Source organism: Ornithodoros turicata, chromosome 3, assembly GCF_037126465.1.
Source record: "Ornithodoros turicata isolate Travis chromosome 3, ASM3712646v1, whole genome shotgun sequence".
Classification (NCBI taxonomy): Eukaryota; Metazoa; Arthropoda; class Arachnida; order Ixodida; family Argasidae; genus Ornithodoros; species Ornithodoros turicata.
In genome coordinates this window covers 70,157,181-70,183,838 of record NC_088203.1, presented here as the reverse complement: position 1 = coordinate 70,183,838, position 26,658 = coordinate 70,157,181, and the positions used below count along the sequence as shown (strand labels likewise).

General features: G+C 47.3%; 1 protein-coding gene across 1 annotated transcript in view; it reads left to right on the top strand.

Annotated features, from left to right (window-relative positions):
* Nucleotides 1-26,658, top strand: part of LOC135389612 (uncharacterized) — a 76,740-nt gene that overhangs the window by 14,128 nt on the left and 35,954 nt on the right. The window contains exon 2 of the mRNA XM_064619647.1: nucleotides 15,238-15,386. Coding sequence (XP_064475717.1) covers nucleotides 15,238-15,386 — 149 coding nt within the window. The remainder of the gene's footprint in view (nucleotides 1-15,237; nucleotides 15,387-26,658) is intronic.

Below are 26,658 nucleotides of genomic sequence, written 5' to 3'. Positions count from 1 at the left end.
CTGCAACCCCGATGATGGCAGGGGCAACCAAGGAATACACCACAAAGGGTCACTGGTGTAGTCTGCATAGCGAAGCCATTATCAACGACTTATACTAGGCCCTTGTACTGGGATTTTAACAGTGGTGACCGCAAAACTTGGAAAAGGCGCCGGCAGAGCCCTCTAAAACGGGCAAAACCCTTTGTATCACGGTGCCAAAGGCATATTCGGGACGGCTTATGCCATTGCCCTTCCCACTGGGATTGTAACAGAGGCTACCGCAAAATCCGTAAAAGACCACAGCAGAGCCCTTTAGAACGGGCGAAACCTCTTTAATCATGGTTCCAAACAGATATTATCAACGGCTTATGATGCTCTTCTACAGGGATTGCAACAGAAGCGACCACAAAATTCGGAAAAGGCAGCAGCAGAGTCCTTTAAACGTACGAAACCCCTTGTATCATGGTACCAAACGTATATTCATGACGGTTTATGCTATGCCTTTCTACCTGGATTGTGCAAGAGGGGACCGCAAAATTTTGATACGGCGGCAGCAAGGCCTTTTAAAACGGACGATACTCCCTGTATCATGGAGCGAAAGAAAGTTATCAGTGGCTTGTGCAATGCTCTTCTGCTGGATTTATAACACAGGCGATCACCAAATTCGGAAAACGTGGCAGCAGAGCCCTCTTGAACGAGCAAAACCCCGTGTGTCATGCTGCCAAAGACCTATTATCAACAACTTATACTATGCCATTGTACCGAGATCATAACACAGGCGACCGCAAATATCGGAAAAGGATGCAGCATAGCCCTTCAAAACGGGCGAGACCCCTTGTTTCATGTTGCCAATGATATGTCATCAATGGCTAGTGCTATGCCCTTCTAGTGGGATTGTAACAGAGACTACCGCAAATATCGGAAAATGATGCAGCATAGCCCTTCAAAATGGGCGAGACCCCTTGATTCATGCTGCCAATCATATGTCATCAATGGCTAGTGCTATGCCCTTCTACTGGGATTGTAACAGAGACTACCGCAAATATCGGAAAAGGACGCAGCATAGCCCTTCAAAACGGGCGAGACCCATTGTTTCATGCTGCGAATGATATGTCATCAATGGCTAGTGCTATGCCCTTCTACTGGTATTGTAACAGAGACTACCGCAAATATCGGAAAAGGATGCACCATAGCCCTTCAAAACAAGCGAGACCCCTTGTTTCATGCTGCCAATGACATCTCATCAATGGCTTGTGCTATGCCCTTCTACTGGGTGAAACTACCGCAAATATCGGAAAAGGATGCAGCATAGCCCTTCAAAACGGGCGAGACCCCTTGTTTCATGCTGCCAATGACATGTCATCAATGGCTTGTGCTATGCACTTCTACTGGGATTGTAACAGAAACTACCGCAAATATCGAAAAAGCCCTTCAAAACGGGCGAGACCCCTTGTTTCATGCTGCCAATGACATCTCATCAATGGCTTGTGCTATGCCCTTCTACTGGGATTGTAAGTGAAACTACCGCAAATATCGGAAAAGGATGCAGCATAGCCCTTCAAAACGGGCGAGACCCCTTGTTTCATGCTGCCAATGACATGTCATCAATGGCTTGTGCTATGCACTTCTACTGGGATTGTAACAGAAACTACCGCAAATATCGAAAAAGCCCTTCAAAACGGGCGAGACCCCTTGTTTCATGCTGCCTATGACATGTCATCAATGGCTTGTGCTATGCCCTTCTACTGGGATTGTAGCAGGAACTACCGCAAATATCGGAAAAGGATGCAGCATAGCCCTTCAAAACGGGCGAGACTCCTTGTTTCATACTGCCAATGACATGTCATCAGTGGCTTGTACTATGCCCTTCTACTGGGATTGTAATAGAAACTACCGCAAATATCGGAAAAGGATGCAGCAGAGCCCTTCAAAACGGTCGATACCCCTTGTATCATAGTTCCAAAGTCATATAAGTATTCGCAACGACTTATTCTATTGCCATTCTAGTGGAATTATAACGGATGCGGCCGCAAACTCCATAAAAGTCTGCTGCAGAGCCCTTTAAAACGGACAAAAAACCCTTTAATCATGGTGGCAGACATTTTACACACATATAAAGACGCGACGGCTTATGTTATGCCCCTCTGCTGTGATTGCGTCGTAAACGACCGCAAAATTTGGAAAAGGCGCCAGCAGGGCCCTTTACAATGACTCAAATGATATGCATCATGGTGCCAAAAAGATACTATGAACGGCTTGTACTGGGATTGTAACAGAGGCTACCTCATCGTTCGGCAGCAGATCGAGCCCTTTAAAACGTGCGAAGCCCATTTAATCCTGCTGCCATGGCGTACCTGTTTCCCCTGTGCATGGAGAGGTCGCATTTGAAGAAACTGCTTCCAGAACGACACTCGCGAAGGCAAAAACAAAAAAGAAAAAGAAATAAAATGCTATCAAATTTGGGGCTTAATATGAGCCCATATAAAAACGATATAAAAAATGTGTTAAGCTGGTTTTACAGAATGTATACATCAAATCCAGATTTCGAAGATCGAGCGCTGCACCATTTTCCCTTTTGCACCCTGAGAGGTCGCGTTTTACAAAATCGCTTCCAAAATGGCAGTCGAAATGGCCAAATGGCCAACTTCATCGACTTCGGGACTTAATATCATTGGATATAACAATAATATTAAAGATGTCCTAAGCTGATTTTGTAATATGTATATGTGAAAGTAAGATCACGGGGTTTGAACCCAGTATCTTGTTCCCCTGATGCACCCTGAGAGGTCGCGTTTGACAAAATCGCTTCCAAAACGATACTCGAATTGGCCAAATGGCCAATTTCATCAACTTCGGGACGTAATATCATTTGATATAACCATAATAGTAAAGATGTCCTATGCTGATTTTGTAATATGTATATGTGAAAGTAAGATCACGGGGTGTGAAGCCCGCCTGTTGCACCCAGGAGAGGTCCCGTTTGACATAATCGCTTGCAAAACGGCACACGAAATGGCCAATTGAAGAAAATTCGGGGCTTAATCATTTCATATAAAAATAATATCGAAGATGTCCTAAGCTGATTTTGTAGTATGTATATGTGAAAGTAAGATCACGGGGTTTGAACCCCGTATCTTCTTCCCCTGTTGCACCCTGAGAGGTCGCGCTTGACAAAATCGCTTCAAAAACGACACTCGAATTGGCCAAATGGCCAATTTTGTCAAATTCGGGACTTAATATCATTGGATATAACAATAATATTAAAGATGTCCTAAGCTGATTTTGTAATTTGTATATCTGAAAGTAAGATCACGGGGTTTGCACCCCGTACCTTGTTCACCTGTTGCACCCTGAGAGGTCGCGTTTTACAAAATCGCTTCCAAAATGGCAGTCGAAATGGCCAACTTCATCAACTTCGGGACTTAATATCATTGGATATAACAATAATATTAAAGATGTCCTAAGCTGATTTTGTAATTTGTATATCTGAAAGTAAGATCACGGGGTTTGCACCCCGTACCTTGTTCACCTGTTGCACCCTGAGAGGTCGCGTTTTACAAAATCGCTTCCAAAATGGCAGTCGAAATGGCCAACTTCATCAACTTCGGGACTTAATATCATTGGATATAACAATAATATTAAAGATGTCCTAAGCTGATTTTGTAATTTGTATATCTGAAAGTAAGATCACGGGGTTTGCACCCCGTACCTTGTTCACCTGTTGCACCCTGAAAGGTCGCGTTTGACAAAATCGCTTCCAAAATGGCAGTCGAAATGGCCAACTTCATCAACTTCGGGACTTAATATCATTGGATATAACAATAATATTAAAGATGTCCTAAGCTGATTTTGTAATTTGTATATCTGAAAGTAAGATCACGGGGTTTGCACCCCGTACCTTGTTCACCTGTTGCACCCTGAGAGGTCGCGTTTTACAAAATCGCTTCCAAAATGGCAGTCGAAATGGCCAACTTCATCAACTTCGGGACTTAATATCATTGGATATAACAATAATATTAAAGATGTCCTAAGCTGATTTTGTAATTTGTATATCTGAAAGTAAGATCACGGGGTTTGCACCCCGTACCTTGTTCACCTGTTGCACCCTGAGAGGTCGCGTTTTACAAAATCGCTTCCAAAATGGCAGTCGAAATGGCCAACTTCATCAACTTCGGGACTTAATATCATTGGATATAACAATAATATTAAAGATGTCCTAAGCTGATTTTGTAATTTGTATATCTGAAAGTAAGATCACGGGGTTTGCACCCCGTACCTTGTTCACCTGTTGCACCCTGAAAGGTCGCGTTTGACAAAATCGCTTCCAAAATGGCAGTCGAAATGGCCAACTTCATCAACTTCGGGACTTAATATCATTGGATATAACAATAATATTAAAGATGTCCTAAGCTGATTTTGTAATTTGTATATCTGAAAGTAAGATCACGGGGTTTGCACCCCGTACCTTGTTCACCTGTTGCACCCTGAAAGGTCGCGTTTTACAAAATCGCTTCCAAAATGGCAGTCGAAATGGCCAACTTCATCAACTTCGGGACTTAATATCATTGGATATAACAATAATATTAAAGATGTCCTAAGCTGATTTTGTAATTTGTATATCTGAAAGTAAGATCACGGGGTTTGCACCCCGTACCTTGTTCACCTGTTGCACCCTGAGAGGTCGCGTTTTACAAAATCGCTTCCAAAATGGCAGTCGAAATGGCCAACTTCATCAACTTCGGGACTTAATATCATTGGATATAACAATAATATTAAAGATGTCCTAAGCTGATTTTGTAATTTGTATATCTGAAAGTAAGATCACGGGGTTTGCACCCCGTACCTTGTTCACCTGTTGCACCCTGAAAGGTCGCGTTTGACAAATCGGCACTCGAAATGGCCAAGTGGCAAGTTGTGGCTTAATAACATTTGATTTAACAATAATATTAAAGATGTCCTAACCTGAATTTGTAATATGTAGATGTGGAAGTAAGATCACGGGGTTTGAACCCGGTATCTTGCTCCCTTGTTGCACACTGAGAGGTCGCGTTTGACAAAATCGCTTCCAAACCGGCACTCGAAATGGGAAAATGGCCAATTTCGTCATCCTCGGGGCTTAATATCATTTGATTTAAAAATAATATTAAAGATGTCCTAAGCTAACTTTGTAGTATGTATATGTGAAAGTAAGATCACGGTGTTTGAACCCCGTATCTTGTTCTCCTGTTGCACCCTGAAAGGTCGCGTTTGACAAAATCACTTCCAAAACGGCACTCGAAATGGACAGTTTTATCAAGTTGTATAGTTTAATATAAAAGCGATATAAAATACAAAATGGTATGATTTGTATATTACTCACTCAACATAAAGTTGTCTGTTCTGTCAGTCCTTTCGAGTTCTGGAAAAAATGACCGTTCGCCTTTCGAACTCTTTCAGACCGGCCGTACAGGCTCAGCGCATGCCTATTACGATAATACCGGGACTTAGTCCGTCGAGCGCCTAAGAGGGGAACCCTGTCTGAGTCGCAACTTTGAAGGCCCTGGATGCATCAGGATTGACACTCACACATCGTGCCGTGGTTAGTATGTGGCCTGGAGAACGTACTGAACAAAAATAGGCGATGACATTTCTAGAATTTGACTGCCTTTGTCTCCATGTCTCCAGAGGTTCTTCACATGGTGTTCTTCTCTATTAGACGATGACATCTTACAAATTTTATTCTGTTTTGCTGTTAATTGGCATAAACGCAGTCTCCCATTGAATTCACATCCCGTAATGCCGCTTCCCGCATAGCGGCTGAGTATATTGACAGAGTGCGCCGGCGGGGGGGGGGGGGGGGGGGACCGCGAATTTTGGGATTGTTAGCTGTATAGCTTAGCTAGGGGCTACTTGCTCAGAGTAACTATTGACTTACTATTTACAATAACGTTTGTTAAGACTGCCTTGAGCAGGCTTCAAGAGTTTAAGAAGAGGCTTAGGTAGCTCAGTGTAGTGCCCATCGGTTAACTTGATTTATATCAAGGCCGATACGCGGCAGGCAAGCAACAGGAAGGGAAATTGGAAGGAAGGGAAATTGCTTAGGTAGGTACCACAGGTTGCTTAGTTTTGAAGAAAACGTAGGCTTTCGCCATTTTAGGTGGTTTATTTGCGCAACAAATTGTTCACGTTGCGTTGAAGGTTCTGAGGGAAGTGGCTATACTTTGTTTGTCCGCGTGCTCATCGTAAAAATTAAACCGATCCCTCTGATCATCAGCTTTCCTTTTACTTTTTTTCTTCTTGCTGTTGTTCACGAGCACGGAGCCACACAGTTGGGTTGGGGAAGTCCATGCCCCTCTGAAAGAACAAACCAATGCATGGAACTTCGGCGCTTGCGTTAAGCCGTTACTGAAGCTCTCTCGCCGGCAACGCGCAAGTAAAGCAGCCAGACTTAGCCAACACCTCCAAAGCCCATTCGCACACGAAACGAGGAAATGTGCATCGCTGGCGAATGGTGAACGTCATGTTGGAGCAGATGTTTGAGGAGACCTTTCGCAGGGACTTCTACAAGTACTTTGCTACATTACCTCCACTTAGTCTCCTGTTCATTGTCAGCACGGAAGCAGTAAAAACCGGACGCGGCTTCGATTCCCTGACTTCTGCGGGAAGTCGCTAACTATTTACCTCTTTTCGCTGTTGTTCATATGCACGGTACAACAGAGTCGGTTCTACGCCGCAAATACACCTAGAATAAGCAAGACAATGCGTGTGGCACAGGCACGCTATCTGCACTGTACAAGGAAGGACATATGCGCACGCTATTAGGGAGCAAGTAGTTAAGGACGAGGAATTCTGTAACACATAGTGAGAGCATGCGAGCTATTTCGTGTAATTACGAGGACGGCAGCATCTCCTTGAGTCTGAGGACAATTGACAGTTTGGATGAGGGATCCGTGAACAGCAGGATGAGGCGGTCTGCGCAGAACGAACTCCGTGTCACCTTGTTCCTTGCCGATTCTTCGTCAAGCTGTCCTTGTTCTGTAGCTCCAATTACACCAGCATTACACCAGCTAACTTGAATGTACTCGCTGTGTACTACAATTATTTGTTCTTATAACACATTCACAACTGTTCCGAACTCATCAGGGTCAATAAGATGCAACCGCCTTCGCAAACTGTACATAATTCGTACCAGCGCAACAAATTCAACAACTGCTAATTGTTACCCACCTTCTACGTCCCCATAGGTCAACAATAGTTTTGCAGTACGTATATATTCCCCTGAAGTGTATGTATGTATGTGTGTGTGTGTGTGTGTGTGTGTGTGTGTGTGTGTGTGTGTGTGTGTGTGTGTGTGTGTGTGTGTGTGTGTGTGTGTGTGTGTGTGTGTGTGTGTGTGTGTGTGTGTGTGTGTGTGAAGTGCCGAGATCCCTGGATTTCGAACTTAAAAAGCCGCCAAGATCCCAGGATCTGGAGCGTCCCGGATCTCAGCGCTAGTCAGGGCGATGTCCACGCTGGCAGGAAATGTAAACACGACTGTTTTTCGTTTCCCGTGACATCAGCGTATTCGCTGCGTGAAATTCAGCACAATGTCGACGCGCAGTCCCACGCATGAAAAACAGATATTGGGCGCGGAAGTTTACGTAGTGTGTAACGCGCACCCTTTTACATACGCACCCATCTGGGTCCATCTTATATCAGTATGTGCTCCACAGCACACGCCGAACGCTTCCACGTTGGTGTAATGCTCAGTAATATGCACGTGCTTTACCCGTGGAAACAGATAGGTGCCGCGAACTAGCCCCATATACGTCCCTTCTTACAACTTTCAGTGTATACTTCCCCTTTTAAGCCCGCTGTCTTCTACTTCACTTCTCACTTGGGAATGTTCGTACAAGTGATGTTTACTTTCCACTCGTAGGAGCAATGTATGCAAGGCGATGTATTACTGTACGCGACACTGTATTACTTTCGTCGCGTCCTGATGAAAGAACGGATCGGCATAGAAGATGATCAACCCATGCGTTAGCTCAAAGCGGCAGTTCGGACCTCCTGATGGTGTTAGGATTGCGACTACATTCGGCTGTGCTCCACGCGTATATCATCCACGTAAAATGGAAACGGAAGGAGCTTCCAGGTTTTAGAGAAAATGAATTAGATCCTACTGTTAACACATATCCGGTTTCGGTTTCTCCGTCACGTCACCCTCGTTCCCGACGTCGCAATTGTGCAAGACGACAGAACAACAATCGGCGCTTGGTTGATCCGCAAAGTGATATTTTCACGTGAGACCCTACCCAGTTCGGATTGACGATTTGTTTATTAACATATGTTATTCGGAACGAATGTAGCGTGTAACATTTGTTGTGCAGGTATTGGTGCTGTAACTCAGAGAGACGCGCCTGACAAATGTTTATGCTGTGTATGCCAAATATGTGACGAGAACGAGGTCGACACTTAATAACACTTACTTGTCTCTTCAAAAGGGGGGGGGGGGGGGGAATATGTTTATTGAGAAAAAAAAAAAACAAGGAAAGGTTAGTCAGGCAAAGGCCGACTTGCTATTCCTTTCGTAAAGAGGAACGGAAAAGGAAAGGGGACGAAAAGATAGGAAGAAAACGAAAAAAGGAAAGAAGGCGGCATGAAAGAAAACGAAAAAAAAACGAAAGAAAGAAAGCGAAAAAAAAGGGAGAAAACGAAATAGAGGAAAGAAAACGAAAAAATAGAGAGAGAACGAAAAAAAGAAAGAAAAGAAAAAAGAACGAAACGAAAAGAAAAGGGAAAGAAACGAAAAAGAGGAAAGAAAACGAAAAAAGGAAAAAAAGGAAAGAAGCGAAAAAAAGAAGAAACGAAAAAAAGAAAGAAACGAAAAGAAAAGGGGAAAAAACGAAAAAGAGGAAAGAAGACGAAAAAAGGAAAGAAGCGAAAAAAAGAAGAAACGAAAAAAAAAGGAAAGAAACGAAAAAAAAAGGAAAGAAAACGGAATACACACACACACACAGACAGATACACAAAAGGGCCTTAGAGGCTGGTCGAGAGACCGGTTGCACGGAGAAAGCTCAAGAGGGCAGTCGTAACTGCCCCCTGGTTGTGCAGGACCGGGCCGAGCAGGGTGGCCAAAGAGACGTTAGGGTAGCCAAGTTGTCGCAAGTGGCGTTGGAGGACGAGTCTTTCTGGGAGGTACCGGTTACAGAATAGGAGGTAGTGCTCGATGTCGGCTTCCACATAGCAAGTTGTGCAATCGGGGGAGTTCGTCTGGCGCATTTTATGCAGGAGTGAGGGTGTCCGTGCAACATTCATTCGAAGGCGGTGGAGGAGTGATTCTTCAGCTCTATTGCAGCGGCAGGCAATAGTGAAGTCCTGCATGGGGTCAATGAGGCGTACGAAATGATGATATGAGGTAGAGTCCGCTCGGAACTGCCGGGTACGGACATAACGCCACCGACGAATGTGCAGGGAGCAGACAGAGATCGTTAGGGGCAGAGGGGTGGCAGGAAGAGCTCTGTTAGATGTTGCGTCTCTTGCTGTTGTGTCTGCGCGGGTGTTACCCAGAAGGCCTACGTGTCCCGGGATCCATTGAAGCGTCACAGAATGGCCAGTTACCGCAAGTTGTGTCAGAGCTTGTAGTATGAGCGTGTGGAGAGTGCATATGGTGCTGGGGCGAAACGAGAGCAGCAAATCCAGTGAGGCCTTGCTGTCAGTCAGAACAACCCACTGTGCAGCCGGCAGACCGAGCAGATGCTGTAGAGCAGAGAGGATGCCGAGGAGTTCCGCTTCCATAGAAGACATTGGGTATGGGAGGACAACGGCTTGCTGAAAGTCACTATCAGGGATATAAAATGCAGCACCCGAGCTGTCTGCCGTGACTGAGCCGTCCGTGTATACCTGGCGATGATTCTGATACGTGGAGTGCAAACAATGGAGAGCGAGTTGGAGGGCTACAGGTGCGGGAGTGTCACGCTTGCGCTGAAGACCAGGGATGGTGGAGCAGATATCAGGACGCGCAAGGGTCCACATTGCTGGCGCATATGTGGGAGTGGTTGGGGAGGGAGGAAGATGATCCTTCAGGCGGGCGATGGTCTTGCCGAAAGCTGAGTCAGGGCATTCGTCGTCAATATGGCAAAGATAGTGGTGAGGGTGACTGGTTAGATAGCGAGAATATACTCGAAGTGTATCAGCATCCCGCAGAAGAGGGACAGGAGTCTCCCGTGCTTCAGCAAGCGTGCCGTAAGTCTCTGATGTTCGTGGTACTCCCAGACAAATGCGAAGGCCGCGGGCTTGGATGTTAAGGAGCTCGCGCTCCTGCGTTTGGCTGAGGGCATGCAAGATAGGGAGGCTGTAGCGTAGTGTCCCCAACACGAGGGCCTGATGGACGCGATGAAGATCAGAGCAGGACGGGCCCCAGGACGCACCAGCGATACGTCTGAGGACGTGAACTGAGGCAGTCGCCTTTGTGGTAATCATCTTCACATGGCGGGACCAAGTTAGGTCGCGATCAAGTATAACACCTAGGTATCGGCATGAAGTGGCGAAAGTCAGAGGGGAGCCGTCAAGGTAGAGCGGATACCTGCGGAAGCACTTGCGCGAGAACGCCATTGCAACAGTCTTCGCCGGCGACACTGTTAGGCCACGGGAGGCAAGATAGGTGGTAATCACATGTAGAGAGCTTTGCAGTCGGCGCTGGATCGTGTCTCGACGGATTGCAGAAGTCCAGATGCAGATGTCGTCGGCGTATATTGTGATGGATGTATGAGCAGGGATCAACGGGGTAAGGGAAGCCATGATAAGGTTAAAGAGGAGGGGGCTAAGGACACTGCCCTGCGGGACCCCACGGGTCACGTGGTGCTTGGTGGTGTCACCGCCAGCGGTGCGCACGAAGAGATAACGGCCTGATAAGAAGTCTTGTATCCATCGCAGGGGGCAGCCGCCAACTTGAGCCGCAGTAAGAGCGTCAAGGATGGCAGCATGGTAAACACTGTCGTAGGCTTTCTTTACGTCGAGGAACACAGCGGCAGTCAATAATCCCTCTGCTTTGGCTTGTTGCACCTGACTGACTAGGTTGATGACACAGTCCAGCGCTGATCGGCCCGGGCGGAATCCCGCCATCACTTCCGGGAAATACTCAGCAGTCTCAAGGAACCAGCTGAGACGTGTGAAAATCATGCGTTCAAGTGTCTTCCCTATACAGCTGGTGAGGGCAATGGGACGAAAAGAGTCAATGTGATGCGGCGATTGGCCCGGTTTGAGTACAGGAACCACCATGGCCGTCTTCCAATTTTCTGGGACTTGTCCGGTACACCAACTCTCATTGAGAAGCCGCAGGAGGTGCAAGCGGCCCGATAGGGGAAGGTGCCAAAGGGCCTTATAGGTAACCTGATCTGCGCCAGGTGAGGTGTGCTGGGGAGCGGCTGCAAGTGCAGTTTCGAGTTCAGAGAGGGTGAAGAGCGTGTCCAGGACAGGATGACTTGGCGCGTGGACTGGGACTACAGGCGTTACTGAGCTAGGGGTGTTGGTGGTAAGTCTTGCGCAAAAATCTTCGGCAATTTGTAGTTCAGGCTGTGATGTACAAAGGGACAGGGAGCGGAACGGATTCCGCTGAGATACAGGGGAGGAGAGGCCTCGTAGTACTCCCCATATCCGAGAGAGTGGTGTACGAGGGGATAAAGAGGACGTGAACCTGCGCCAATGGTCCCGCGCAAGCTGACGCAGATGACGCCCAATAACTTTCTGAACGCGCCGGGCTTCGAGGCGGTCAGGAGCGTGACCAGTGCGTCGGGCACGGCGTTCCGCGCGACGACGAAGAGCACGAAGCCGCTCGTACTTAGCATCGACGGCAGAGAAGCACACCGGGACACGGGAGCAGTTAGTAGCAGCCTGCGCAGCACCTGCTACAGTACGAGCAAAATCCTGCTGGTTTCCCAGTGCATCGTTTGACGAAGCTGACTCCAGTGTGGCCTGATAGAGCTGCCAGTTGGTTCGCTTGACGGAACGTGATGTAGCCGGCTGACGCGATCGTCGGATGCCGATAAGTACGGGCAAATGATCGCTTCCAAGGGTGTCGGCATCTACTCCCCATGTGAAAAGACGAGCCACTGATGTTGACACAGCGGTAAGATCAAGACACGAGGAGAGGTATGTGGCTTGAAGAAATGTTGGGGAACCGTCGTTTAATATACTTAGAGCTCTGTCGGCGAAGAGGTCCGCAAGGCGCTGTCCTCTTGCGTCGGTGCGTGTGCTACCCCAGACGGCATTATGCGCGTTGAAATCGCCACAAAGCACAAGCGGCGACGGGAGGCTGGCAATAAGTGTGTCCAATTCAGCAATGTCGTAGGGAACACCAGGGGGCAAGTAAAGGGAGACAACCGTGAGGTCAAGGGAGCCTAGCCGAACGGAGCAGGCCACGTAGTCACCAGTCCCCTGCGTGCGCACTGTCCGGCGGACTACGGGGATGTCAGACCGGACGAAAAGCGCGACACGACTTGTTCGTCCTCGGGGTTCAGAAAGGAAGGTAAGGTAATTCGAGAGCCGAAAATCTTCTGTGATACCGCATTCGGAGACGCAGAGCAAGGGGAATTTGTGTCGCCATGTGAACTGGCGAAAATCAGGCGTCTTCGACTGGAGACTTCGAGCATTCCATTGAAAAATAGTCGTGTGGCGATAAGGGGCTGTTGGAGGAAGTGGCGGGTGATTAGCCATTCACAGGTGGAGAGGGAAGATGACGCAGAAGAGGCTCAAGTGCTAGTACTGCTTGAACAGCCGGTAGATCTCCCGAAGCAGGTATTTGTTGGACAATGGCGCGCAGTGCAGTGAACATCATCTTCAAAAGGCATTGGTACTGCACCGAGCTTTTACCCAGGACGGTGAATACTGGCTATCCGCAACTGTTTTAGGGGTTCGATCTCCGCCAACCCCGAAAAACGACACGCACGTTTTGTTTTCCTTCTTGTTCTCACGATGAAATAACCAACACCTATAGGTACCGTGCGACAACTAAAGAGGGCGCGCTGCTCCGTCGCGACAGCGCCGCCAGTGGCGGTCTTGGAAGTATCCGACGTGATACCACGCCGCCCGTTCTATGCATTCTCAAATTGAAACGTAGCTTCCGTGGCTACCACCGTAATTAGAAGAGCTAATTTTCCAAGTGCAAATAATGTGGAACCTTTCAGGGGCGCGAGCGAAGAGAATGGAGAAAAACTGCACGGGAGCAACCACCGTACGTATTTATAATGTATCTAATAGTGCAGAAGGAGACACAGCCATTCGCGTCTGTCGGTGTCAAAACACCTGTAAGTGATACGTCGAGAGGATGGTTATTTGATGTCTCACAAAATACTGGCTTGCTAGCGAAGAGTATATAGGTGCATTTCTCTGACTCCAGCCGCTTGTGACATCTTGTTTTTGACGAGTCTCGTATTCATTTCGTCCTTTTGGCACATCACTGCGCACATAGCTTCGTCGCTGAAACGTACATCATGCGTCCGTTTGATCCATACAAATAAACACGTGTGGTCACAACATACTGTCTGAACCTGTGCCGCAGTTTTTCCAGCATCTTCAGATACAATAACGCTAAAGAGATCTTCAAATAAGAAATTGTATATGCGTTTTTACCTCTGCTGCCGCCGTGGGCTTGCGGCCCGACGGCTGTGAAATGGTCGGTGCGTAAATACTAAACTTTTTGGCCAACGTAGAGCTTCTATTCTCACTGTGAGGCTCGTCAACCAAATTACCGGGAGCTCTGGGCTGAGCTCTCCGGGAGTATCGGCTCTGGGCACAGGCAATAAAACACCTCAATCATTAGCTCGAAATAGGTTTCCGTTTGAGCGGTGCATTTGACGGTGATACAGTTTCCAGCGGCGTTTCACCGTCACGAAAGCGGCAACTGGAAATCATTGATCATCTTGCAGGCCCTCATTCAGTTTCATTGAAACTAGAACAAAGGAAATAGAACATATTCGCTCATGTTGTGTACACCCCATGCAAGGGCCGAAAATCATGTGAAACGAAACATCTGGTCCCTAGTTAGGAATTCCGTTAGGTGCTTGCGCAGTTAACGATGCAACAGTTCCGGTGTGGTAAAATTAGACGTTTGCACTTCACATGTAAACAAAGCTTGCTTCTCGGCGGCTATCACGCAAGGTACTTTCTCTGGAGGCCGCATCGCGGCGCCACCAGTTTGTCTCACAGTCCCTATGCCTCATCGCTCAACAACACAGTCACATATGCAGTAACCACTCACTGTTAATAAAAGGCAGGAATGCCGTGCGTATTGAAAGTTCGGAACCAGGAACGGCCACGCAAAAAGCACAACACGCAACTCGCCGAGAGGAGCCATGCAGACGCCGCAAAGGCCGGAAGAGAACGCTCCTGATGTCACGACTGTTCGAAGTGCGGCTTTCAGTCGGGGGCAAAGATGCAAGTTGAAAATTTCATTAAAAATTTTCGGAGCTGAATATGTAAAATTTTGCATGGTGGCTCGGAAAGATATAAGGAACCATCTGATAAGGCCTACTTACTTTACATCTGGGGTCCAGACTGTCCCTTTAATTTGTTTTACATCAAAACAATATTTTCAAACTATATATCGCAGATGACGCACTCGCTCACAAATTTATCGAACGAGCAAAAACAAAACCACGCTCCAGGATATGGGAAAGTTTAATAAACGTGAGTGGTGGTAAACTATTCCATCACACATGAATACTGATAGCTCGCAAACCAGGAAAACTTGGCAATTGATCAGCATGTAGTTGTCGATCCATTAGGCACGTTGTTCTACCAAGGTGGTTAACTGTATTCGAATTCGCTACTACGTCAATAAAGACACTGTTCCGTCTATGTTCTCTGATATGATGAGGCTTATGCGTCTGACAGCGGCTTTTCTATCTAACAACAGCAGCTGAATTCCCAGTTGCCAGGACTGCTTACGTGCACGCCACATGAACTGGTGATTTGACTTTGTTCAATTCGTTTGTACGCTTACAATTATTCATTAGAGTGCTCCTGCGCTCGCAACTCATTGTCTATCCCTTGACTCATTGACTCCGAGTCATTGACTATCCCTTTCATAGCCATATTAAATAGCGTTGTTGAAGTGAGGTCTCCTTGCGGGACTCATTTAGAGTTAGAACGAAAATACCAAAAATAAAGAAGTATTTCATCAAGAGGAATAAGACTTGTTCTGCCAACACAATTGCCGGTATCCACGCCAGTAGTCCTGTCTTATAGAAAATCACAAATGCATGTTATGTACGTACTCAGATAGATGAACATACTTTACAGTGCTTTGCAAGCCCCCCGAACAAGACAGTAGCATACCAGGCCTACAGAAATTACAAGAAGGACCCATACTACGGCGACGCGTGTTACAGATCAGAATTGACAAACACCCCAGGCAGCGTCGCTACAACCTACCTGAAGAAAGGAAAACTGTGAGTATAAAGTTTATGTAACCGGAATATGCTATATGGACCATACGCACACCGAACATAAAGAAAGCGACGCTTATTATTCGAGTATGTCGGCCCTGCTGCACGTATGCGCCACCAGCTTGTGCCAGTAGGAACTTTGGTCATCAGTATTCTCACTCTCTCTCCAGTAGCGGTCGGTCGACTATTTCGAACCGACGCTTTCATGAGTTATAACACCGAGTTGATGCGCGCACTTTTCCAAAACTCAAAACTAAGAAATAGAATATTCACTGAGCGAAAGTGCTTTAGATGTGAAAGTGGACGGATGAAATTTTGCACACCATTAGAAGGTTTGTCCAAAGCTGAAGGACAACCAAGAATGGGGGTAGCCTGTGTCAGGACACAGCCGCAAGTTTTTAACGTGATTACCTGATGTGAATGGAGACAGTTCAAATAAAATATAGTAGTTTGAATGAACCGTGTATAATTTCATTATGAAATATTCGTTTTGTTCAAGTTTAGTACATATTTATTATAGTAAATGAAAGAAATGCAATAGTTTTATATCACGATGTTGTTCCTGAAACAAACTCAGTGAGTATACGTTACAGCTATAGACGATCGTCTTGGTTGGGAGAGGACGGTATCGTGGGAGGCAGGGCGGAGGGTCGTGTCATCCCTCTGTTCAACACCGGGCGATGGTACGAGAAGTAGGTGTAATTTAGACATTCGAAGCTGATGCTGCTTGTAAAAGATAGACCTAGACAAGCATTGCACGGAGCAGTAGCCCTCGTCACCCGTCGCGCAATCGATGTTGCACGTGTCCCTCATCAAATCGACGAATTGTGTGCCCTACATTATGTTCACATTGAAGTTGCCTTAAAGGACTATCGGTATATCGGCGTCCACTTGGAGAAACGGACGAGGGCTGTTATGGAGGGCGAAGCGAGGAGAGGAGAAGTAGGGGGGAGAAATGGGGAGAAGGGAAAAACAACAAATTTATTTTGAAATGGAGAGTGGGGAAGTTCATCGCCAGAGGCGATACTCTACCCCATTGCTGGTGGGGAGGTGGGCAATAAAATAATGAGCCCCTTCACAATAACGATCGAAGTCCGATGGTGTCCAGAAATGTCAAAAGAGCTTTGAGCGCAGATCGTTGCTGGGCTGGACTGCGCCAGGGACCAAGCAATTTCGATAGGGAGAAGGGGCGAGAGTCCAGCTGACTAAGAGACTCGTAGAGTGCGGTTTGGGATGGTTGGTAGTGGGGGCAATGAAGAAGAATGTGCTCCAGATCCTCAAGAGCACCACAGTGGCAGCAGGTGGGAGAGTCAACTTGTCTCAAGCGGTAACGCCACTGAGCTGTAAAGGCCACATCGAGTCGCATTCGGTGGATTAATGCAGCATCTTGACGAGAGGTGTTTCGTGACATGCGAAAGCGAGCGTTGGATCAACTCTGCTCAACATAGATGGGAGGAGAATGTCGGTTGTCCATTTGGCGGGAAGCCAGGGGTGCCACGGGGCGTCGCAAAATGGAACGGCGGTCTCCTCTCAGCAGAACAATACTGGTCCGTTTTCGATACGATAGTGCTGCTTCTGCGGTGCTGTCGGCCTGCTCGTTCCCCACGACACCACAATGGGCTGGAACCCACTGGACAACTAGCATGTGGCCTGCTGCATAGACAGTGTGGTAAGCCATTAACACATCTGTGACGAGGGGTGCGGATGGGCCTCGTATGCCGGAATTTTCAATAGCTTCAAGTGCAGATTTGGAGTCTGTGAAGACTGCCCATTCCCGCTGGGTAAAATCAGCGATGTGTTGTAGAAAAGAAAAAGGATGGCATAGAGTTCCGCAGCTGTTAAGGAGGTTGGATGTGAAAGGCGGTGTCCTTGCACTACGCCTTCGGATGGTATGACGAATGCTGAGGCGGACTTGTTGTTGCGGGATGCGCCATCTGCATATGCTGTCTATGCTGCCGTAAACGTAGAAAACTTCTCGTCTACCAGTGCGTGAAAATGGGCTCGGAGGACTTGAGGGGGGGCTGATCTCTTCTTTCCAGAAGGTTCGGAAGGCTTACGATAGTCGGCGGTACCGGCAGAGACCAGGGGTCTTCCGGCATTATAACGTCCTTAGCTATGAAGCCAGTCAGAGTCTGGCGTGTCCTCTGCGCTACTCGATAGAAGTAGCTTTCAGGGCGGTATCGGATTTTCCTGAGGAGCGAGTGACGGGGAATGTGAGCAGGCAAACCTAGGAAGTGCCGAGCCGTTTCACGTTCACGTAGAACCTCAACCGGGAGTTCACCAGCTTCAGCCAGTACTTGCCGTGTTTCAGCCATTCTTGGAACTCCGAGGCAGCGACGAAGGCTTCGAGCAAACAGGGACCGAAGGGTATTTAATGATGTTGTTGATATCCTGTGCAGAATAGGAAGGCTGTAAAGCACATTCGCCCTCACCAACGCGGCGTGAACTGCGAGCAGGGAACGCTGATCACAGCCCTATCCTGAGCCAGAAAGATGTTGAATTGCGCGGAGCCATCGCTGCACATTAGTTTCAAGGTGTTTAATGTGGCCAGTCCAGCGTAAGTCCGAGTCGATTACCACGCCAAGGAAGCGGTGGAAGCGTACCAGCTCAAGCTTCTTGGCACCAACCCAAAGAGGGAAACTGGTCATAGGTTTGCGCGTGAAAGGGAGCTCGACGCACTTTTCGGTTGAAAGGTCCATCCCAAGGTGCGTGAGGTACCTATGTACAGGGTTCGCCAAGATAAACTTCGGGGTTTGTAACGAAGATAAAACAAATAAGAACAGCGTCGGAAAGCTAAAGTAGATATTAGAGGACGTATTATGCCCCAAAACTGTATGTCGCTACTGCCACTTGCTCCGTTTCTCTGCCACTTGCTCCGTTTCTCTGCGGATAAATCGTGAAAATTAAAAAACCGCCGCTGCCTAATCGGCTATGTCTGCCTAATCGGATGTCGTCTGCAACACCGCGCTCGACTGCTTCGCCATCTGACTGAAAGGAGCTGAACCACAGTTTGTGTTTCGGCTCCTTTCCGTGAGATGGCGAAGCAGTCGAGCGCGGTGTTGCAGACGACGTCGAACATGTGGAACTGAATGCAGACTAGTTCTCTGCGACGCGGCTTTCGACCGTGTCGCTATCTGAGTAAAGTAGCTGGAACACAGGTATAGCCGATTAGGGAGCGGCGTTTTTTAAATTTTCACGATTTATCCGCAGAGAAATGGAGCAAGTGGCAGTATCTACATACAATTTTGGGGTATAATACGTCTTCTAACATCTACTTTAGCTTTCCGGCGCTGTTCTTATTTGTTTTATCTTCGTTACAAACCCCGAAGTTTATCTTGGCGAACCCTGTACATTATGTAAAGCGAGCTGCAGGCGGCGTTGTATGGCTGGGCGTGCTTTTCCAACTCTCCAAAGGGCGACGTCATCTGCATACACGGAAAACGACACTTTGCCAGGAATTACTGATTGTAGGCCGGCCATCACCATATTAAAGAGTGTCGGACTGAGAATACTTCCTTGGGGGACTCCTTGATGAACAGGATGCTGAGGGCTTTGGCCTTGGGACGTACGGACAGCGACTGTTCGGTCCGTAAGGAAGTCTTGGAGCCAGATGAAGAGCTGACCGGATACCCCAAACGAGCGCAAGGCGTGCAGCACACAAATGTGCGAGACGGTATCATATGCGCGCTTGATGTCGAGGAAAACCGATAGGATGGTCCGCCGATGGGCACCAGGATGTTGGACTGTAGAGACTAGGTCGAGAACTGGATCCATGGAGCTTCGGTGGCAACGAAATCCAGTCATTTCTTGAGGGAACGCACGTTGTTTTTCGAACCACCAGTCGAGGCGATGCAAAACCATTCTCTCAATCAGTTTTCCCATACAGCTTGTCAGGCTCACAGGGCGAACGGAGGATAGGGCATTTGGTAGCTTGCCTGGTTTCAAGATGGGAACAACCAATGCCTCCTTCCAGGTAGGTGGTAAAGATCCTTGTTGCCAAGACGTATTATACACAAGAAGGAAAGCGTGGAGTGACCGCCCGTCAAGATTTCGCAGTGCGGCATAGGTGATTTTATCGGGTCCCGGGGACGAGCCGGCGTTCTCAAGCTTCAACGCTGCCTTTAGCTCGATTAGTGTGAAGTCGCGGTCCATAACTTCCGGTGGACGGGGCCAGTCTTGGTGAAGTTCTGCCGTCAAACTGTGGACAAAACTGTGGTGTAGCGGTGTCGTCGAGGCAGCCGCCGGTGTCGTTAGTACCACACAGAAGTCCGTCGTTAGCGTGTTTTCGTCTACACCCTTAACGACAGCCAAGGCCGCGAGAGGATTCTTTTGAGGGGGCGCCTCCTTCAGAGATCGGATTGTCCGCCAGATCTTCGTGGCCGGGTCAAACGATGAAAGATGGGCAGCCAATTGCTTGCGAGAGAGCCTCTGGTGACATACCGGTGTGCACAGATGTTCTGTGGCCCTCACGAAAAAGTCTCCAGTTTGTGAAATAAATCAGTCCAGTATTTGCTGAGAGGGGCAGTCTGTCGTGCGAAATATATAGAGGAAAATGATCGCTACCTCTAGTGTCGACGTCCGTAGCTCACGACAAGTGGCGAATTATGTCGGTTGAGCACCACGAGAGGTCCAATACATCGAGTGACGTTGGGGATCGAATGTAAGTTGGCTCTCGGTTGTTCAGCAGGCACATGTTATTATTCTCCATTCCCTCCAACAACCTCCTTCTCCTACCGTCCGTCGTCCTTGGGCTTCGGGAGAAGGGAAGAAACGGATGAGGGCTATGAAAAGATGGCTAAGAAGCAAGCGAGCTGGTGAAGTTGATGCATAATGTAAAACCCCGAGGCTAGCTGTTATTGAGCGCGAAACGAGAAGCGGAGAAGTGAGGTGGAGAAAGGGCAGAAGTAGGTGGAGAAATGGAGCGAAGGGGAGAAACGGATGAGGGTTATGTTGGGTGCTAATGATCCAAACAACAGCATGCCGATGTCACGTGACGACGAGTCGGGATGTATCTAGACGGAGCCGAGGAGGAACCGAAGGGTAGGGTCAATCGTCATTTCAGCCAGACGTAAGCCACCACACTAGCGAATGCAGTGCATGTGGCTGTCGATCTCGATTGTGATCGGCCGACAAATGCTTGGGCTGGGTATCTGTTTGTATCCTGTGACACTGCAACACCAGCATCTCCCCGGAGGAATGGCTGCAGCCGTTGATTGGTCGCGAGGCTGACGTCATGCGTCTTGCTGTTACCTGGCAACGGAGGCCGCCAGAGATTCGTATGCTTTTGTTCAGAATGGGACAGATCTGTGCGGCCTCGGGAACTGAGGTTTTTATTTTGTTCAGTCTGTTGTGACTCTTCAAAGGACACGGAAGACGGAAAACAGCCGTTCAAAGGACAATGGCCGTCTTTTCTTTATTTCTCCTCCTTTTTCTCTCTGTTTGGAATGGCAGCCGTTGCGCTGTTGGCTGACCTTTCCTTTTTATATTTTTTTGTCAATATATACATATCTCTATACCCCCCCACACACACACACACTTTATGGGATGGTTGGAGAGTCCAACAAGCAGAAAGGCAATAGTTTTGCTAAATTTAACCCCCCCCCTATATCCACACTTGGACATAGGGTTCAATGGACCAATCCCAGCATGCACGTGGCACTTGTACACACTGCCCCCCCCCCCGGGAAAATCTTAGATCTGCCCTAGCTAAATGTACTGACACACTTTATTGAACATTATAACTCACAGAAATATCGCATAATAGCAACTATGATATTGGACGGAAATGAAAAAGAAAACAAAGGGCAAGCAGCTTTTCACAGTTTTGCATAGCCCTGGTGGTCCGGCCCTGTGTGGATGTCGACACTATCCGTGTTTTCATACTCACATCGTGCATCATACATCAACATTTCCTTTTCCGCAGCTGTTGGATTCCGCATCATTACCGAGCTATCACTCGTTGTAGCTTTCTTCTTTATCCTGTGCAGCCTCATCTGCTTTTCTATCTTTTTGTTGTGCGCTGGAGGTGGTTTTGCGGTTGCAGGGGACTCTTTGCGTATGTTATTCAACATCCTGGACAGTGACATATAGATGGGCTTTGCACTTTCTTCAGAGAGTTCATCAGTTCTCAAGTAGCCAATAATAGCTTCTGCTACAGTGACCGCTCTTCTTTTATATTCCACTGGTTCTTTGCTCGTGGAATTCATACATGATATTTGTTTGACAAGTTTGTCAGCTTGCTTTTCAAACCCAGCAGGGCAACTGCTGTCACTTTCATTGTCATCATCTGTCTTGGTTGGCTCCTTTTCATTTTCTTTGGCGACTTTCTGCTTAATAACAGCATGGATGTGCTTACACATGTTGAACCTCACCATGTGGTCGGTACATGAGCACACGTATTTATGGACGCAAATTTTGCAGTCAGCACACACTACTTTGCAATTCGTGCATGTTGTGGGTTTCCACTCAACTATGTGTGTGACACCTCTAGTGGTCTGCGACGTAACTTGGAAAATCCCAGAGCTTTCTTCACAGATATCAGTATCAGGTATTAGGAGACCACAGCTGTGGCTCTTAGCAATGGTTTGAACTCTGTATGTCTGCTTCCCCTTGCACATTTTGATGAGCCTGTCAAACAGTTTGTCTCTCGTCAGGCGCATTAAACATGAAATCAAAGTGTCGACTCTCCGATTTCGTTTTCCATCAAGATATATGTACTTCAGTGTTTTGTGAAATCGAGAATTTGCCTCGAGATACATGTTTGTATTGATACCTGTGCCAATTCGGTAGCAGAGTGCCCAACATTCTGCACGTTTGGCATAATGCTTTGCAAAATATTCAGCGAAGGACTTTGTGTCATCTGAGTACATTAGTTTCTTCGTGAATGCATCAAGCAGTGCTGTGAACTCCTCTGTGGATGAACAATGCATTAGGAGTTTACATGTTTTGTAAACTGTGGTTTTCATCATATGCCCCTGAACGTGCCCCTGAATGTTCTTTTACCAGTTTTGGTCCACGCGTGCCACGAGCACAAAAGTCGATGTCTTGGTTCACCCATCACACTCCTCCATCCGTGGTAAAATTCTGCAGCATCATCTAACATGAAGACATTCGCATCCAGTTTTCCTATCTTATCCCGTATGCATGTAAAAAAGTGTGCCATTGACTCGGAGTCAATCTTGCTGCTGATGCAAAATGCACATGGCACACCTGCACCAAATTCATCTACAGTCGCCACTGTTGTTAGCTGAAAATCGTACTGGTTTGTTCCATGTGTGCTGTCTACCCATATTTTGTTAGCGCCTAGCAACTGGAGAACTTCAGCTTGCCCTCAGTCATTATATATAGTGCAAAATATTTCTTTCTGTAGCAGCTTACTGTGGTGTCATCATCTTGCTTTTTATAGAAGAGCACTGGTGAGCACTGAGTGTCCATTCGCACCAGTTTTACCCACTCATGTACACTTATTGAGTCACTCTCATGGAGGCGTTCTTTGTGCGCGATAACAAAGGACTTGGCACTGTTGTGTGGACAGTGGCAGGTTAAGAGGTGCTGCCTTGTCAGGTTACTGGATACATTGCTGCGCACTCAGTCAAGGATAGCATCCATGGATACCCCAGCAGACAATCTTGCTCAAAAAGGTAGAAAAACACATCAGTGGTATTGACTTTTCTATGTGCTCCAAATGCCCCACCTATGCCGATAAATGGTAATTTCACGACTGAAGAAAGGAATGAATTACCAAGCAATCATTATTGCAAGTTACGCCATTTTAGGTGCAGTAATGTTAGAAAGATGTCTATAAACGCACGCATATACATTTTGAATAGAAACCACAGAACGATATTTCAGCAGATTCTGGTTCCAAAAAGTAGTCTGCGACTAAACCCAGTTCCACCACTGTATAAGTCAAAGTAATACAGCTCACCAGCAATAGCTGCCTTCTCATTCTGAGAGAGAGACAGGTGAGCGGGATTGAAGTCATGACCGTAGTGCTGTCGCTGAAACTTCACATGCACTGTCCCATCCTTGATCTTTGCCACGAAGGTAGAGAAGCAGTGCCTTCCTGACTTGCAGCTGCCCTGGCTTTTCGGCAGACGCTCACCATGTCCGCAGGACTTTCGTGGTTGCCCAGAACGATGGCATTCAAAGTATTTGCACAATGTGCCGTCTCTCAATCGCTTAACTCCAGTATTGCACACGTACTTGACACACATGTCAGCTTCTGTGTCAAGCTTCCAAACGTCGAACTCTGAAAAAAAAAAGAGGGGACAGATATACAGGTCGTTTAGTTTACCTCTACATGATCTAAACTAACCAACTTAACAGCTGACCTCAACTGAATCAATTGTGAAAACTTGCCTTCTCCAGTTTTGAATTCGAGTTCAGAAAACTCGGCGTGAAATCCGTGCATCTTGACGTGATGTCCCAAGAGGCCATTCAAAGTTCCGAAACTCTTGCCTTCGCACTTATCGCACACAAACGATCCAACATTCACTAGTACGTTGTGTACTCTCCTACAGTGCTGCAGCATATTCTTGCGTAAGGTGAACTGCTTTTCGCACAGATAACATGTTGTCGTTGCCTCCACTCGTTCTGATGTGCAGCTGTGTATGTCCTCACCGCAATCGCGGTCCTTTGATGACAATGTGGATTAAGCTTGGGTTGGCGGGGTCGACGGCGACACGTTGCAGTTGACAGGCTGCAGGCAGGTTGCGTAATCGTGGTCCTTCCATGATGAAGAAGACTTAGTATGAGCTGACATGTGCTCACTGCAATCATGGTCCTTCGACGACGGTGAAGTATGAGACGATTGAGTCGAGGGCATGACTAAACGCACGCCGGCACGCACACGAATCTCTGGCGGCTTCCGTTGCCAGGTAACGGCAAGACGCGTGACGTCAGCCTCGCGACCAATCAACGGCTGCAGCCATTCCTCCGGGGAGATGCTCGTACTGCAACAATGTGTCCGGTCTTGCCGCAGTAGTTAGAACGAGACACACATTCGTAGAGCGTGATCGATGCAGCGGACTCATGATCGCTTATCCATCTATCGTTGAGCACAAGGTACTCGCACTGGTGCAACATAATAGAGAGTTTTAGTAGACCGTACGCAAAGGGCGATAGCGTTTGTAACGGATAGAGTTGGTGGTTCTGCGTACTGCGCGAAGCTCTCCTTCTGTATTGGGCGTTCGCAGTACCATCAACGGTGCGTACGCAAAGGCGATAGCGTACGATGTACTAAAACTCTCTAGTGTCCGTTGTGATGTCGACTGAATGCGCGGCTCTGTACGTTGCTGCTGCGATGTCCATGATGGAACCTGAAATCTTTCTTGTCGTTCACCATGTACAAGCCCTAGATAGTGGTCACCCGATTCAGAGCGACGTAAGCAAGCTGATGTTGTTGGCCGCTGTCGGCTTTGAAGACGATCGGATCGAACGTGCCGCCCTGGGATTTCTGTATGGTAATCCCGCACACCACACGGAACGACAGGAAACTGCTGTCACTTGCATTCCACCATTTTGCTGAGACCGATGTTGTTGGCAGACGCACGAACTCTGCCCTACGTATGTGTATATGCAACAAGACTGTGCTGTGCGTGGTTTATATTCTATAAAGTTTTAAAATCTTCCCTATTTTCGTGACGCGCAACTTTTCAAACTGGCGTCCCGAATTATAAGACGTAGAAACCTAAACCTTACCCACCGGCTGTCATTGACATCAGAGAAGTGCATGTATATGTATATCCATATGTGCGTAAATTATGTTCACCAATAAAGTGTTTCTGCACTTGCAGTTGTACAATCTTCTGCTGAACGATAGCATCCGTTCGAAGCGACGTAACGTGTACCCTGACTTGGAACTTCTCGCCACAGGAACATGCTCAGACAGGCCGCCACAATGGTGTTCAGACTTGCGAAGGTCACTGCCTGTCAGGTTCGATTCTTGGCGTCAGCGCCTTTTCTCTGGGTTACTTGAATTCGTTAAAGGTCATCTACACCGATTTCCCGATGAATGGAAACGGTTGTGATATTCAGAACGAACACATCTGCCCGCAAAATGCTCCTTCGTTCCTCAATTTTGTCTTCCTCTTACGAAAATTAATTAATCAAAGAAAGCAAAACAAGCCATGAGCACAGCCATTTTTGTGACGTAGATGTGGGAAACCTGCTCCATAGGGTGTTTCAAAAAACGTGTCATTCGGACTTTATAAAAAAACGGGGCGACGGAAAAATACCAGGTAAACGGCATTTGTGTGGCAACTGAATTTGCTATCCTGCGAAAATATTTTCATTTGATTTTAATGAAAAGAAATTGAATTTCTTTAATTGAACTTCAAAATTTCCCAAGTCAACCTCCCGTTTTTTTTTACAGAATTAGAGAGCCCGTAGCGAACTTAGTCAGAACCACCAAGAAATCCGCTCGATATTGCAAAGGGAACTGCCCAAAAAAAAGTCCCGAAGTTGAGGCTTCAGAGTTTCGGGTATTCAACAGCGCACCAAATCAGTCGCAAAGATGCGCGGAGGGCAGGACATGTTCCTGCCCCCATGAAGCTAGAACAGTTTATCGCCTGACCGGCGTGCAGCACAAGACGCGCCGATAACATAGCGGGTGACATTCCACCATACGTTGATAAGCGGCAAACAAAAATGATTCCGCCTCATTTTTCCCGCCCTGTTTTTTTTTTTTTTTTGCGACCTTCTATCTTTCATGGGGGCAGGAGGATATCCTCCTCTCCACGAATCTTTGCGTCTGATTTCGTGCGCCGTTGAATACCCGAAACTTTGAAGCCTCAATTTCGGGACTTTTTTGGGGCAGTTCCATTTGCAATATCGAGCGGATTTCTTGGTGGATCTGACTAAGTTCGCTACGGGCTCTCTAATTCTGTAAAAAAAACGTGAGGTTGACTTTGGAAATTTTGAAGTTCAATTAAAGAAATTCGATTTCTTTTAATTAAAATCAAATGAAAATATTTTTGCAAGATGGCAAATTCAGTTGCCACACAAGTGCCGTTTACCCCGTATTTTTCCGTCGCGCCGTTCTTTTTATAAAGTGCGAATGACACGTTTTTTGAAACACCCTGTATGTATTCTGCAGCATCCTAGCGCGCCCAAAATGAACGACGTACGGATGTATCGTGACCTCACTCCTCTTTCATGAAAATCGTACCACAACCATTCGAATAGAATTGTCTATTAATGAAAGTGACCTTAGGAGTTGTTCCCCACAAGTGCTTATGTTGTAGAGTGCGTCGTGCTATGTTCATGGAGAGCC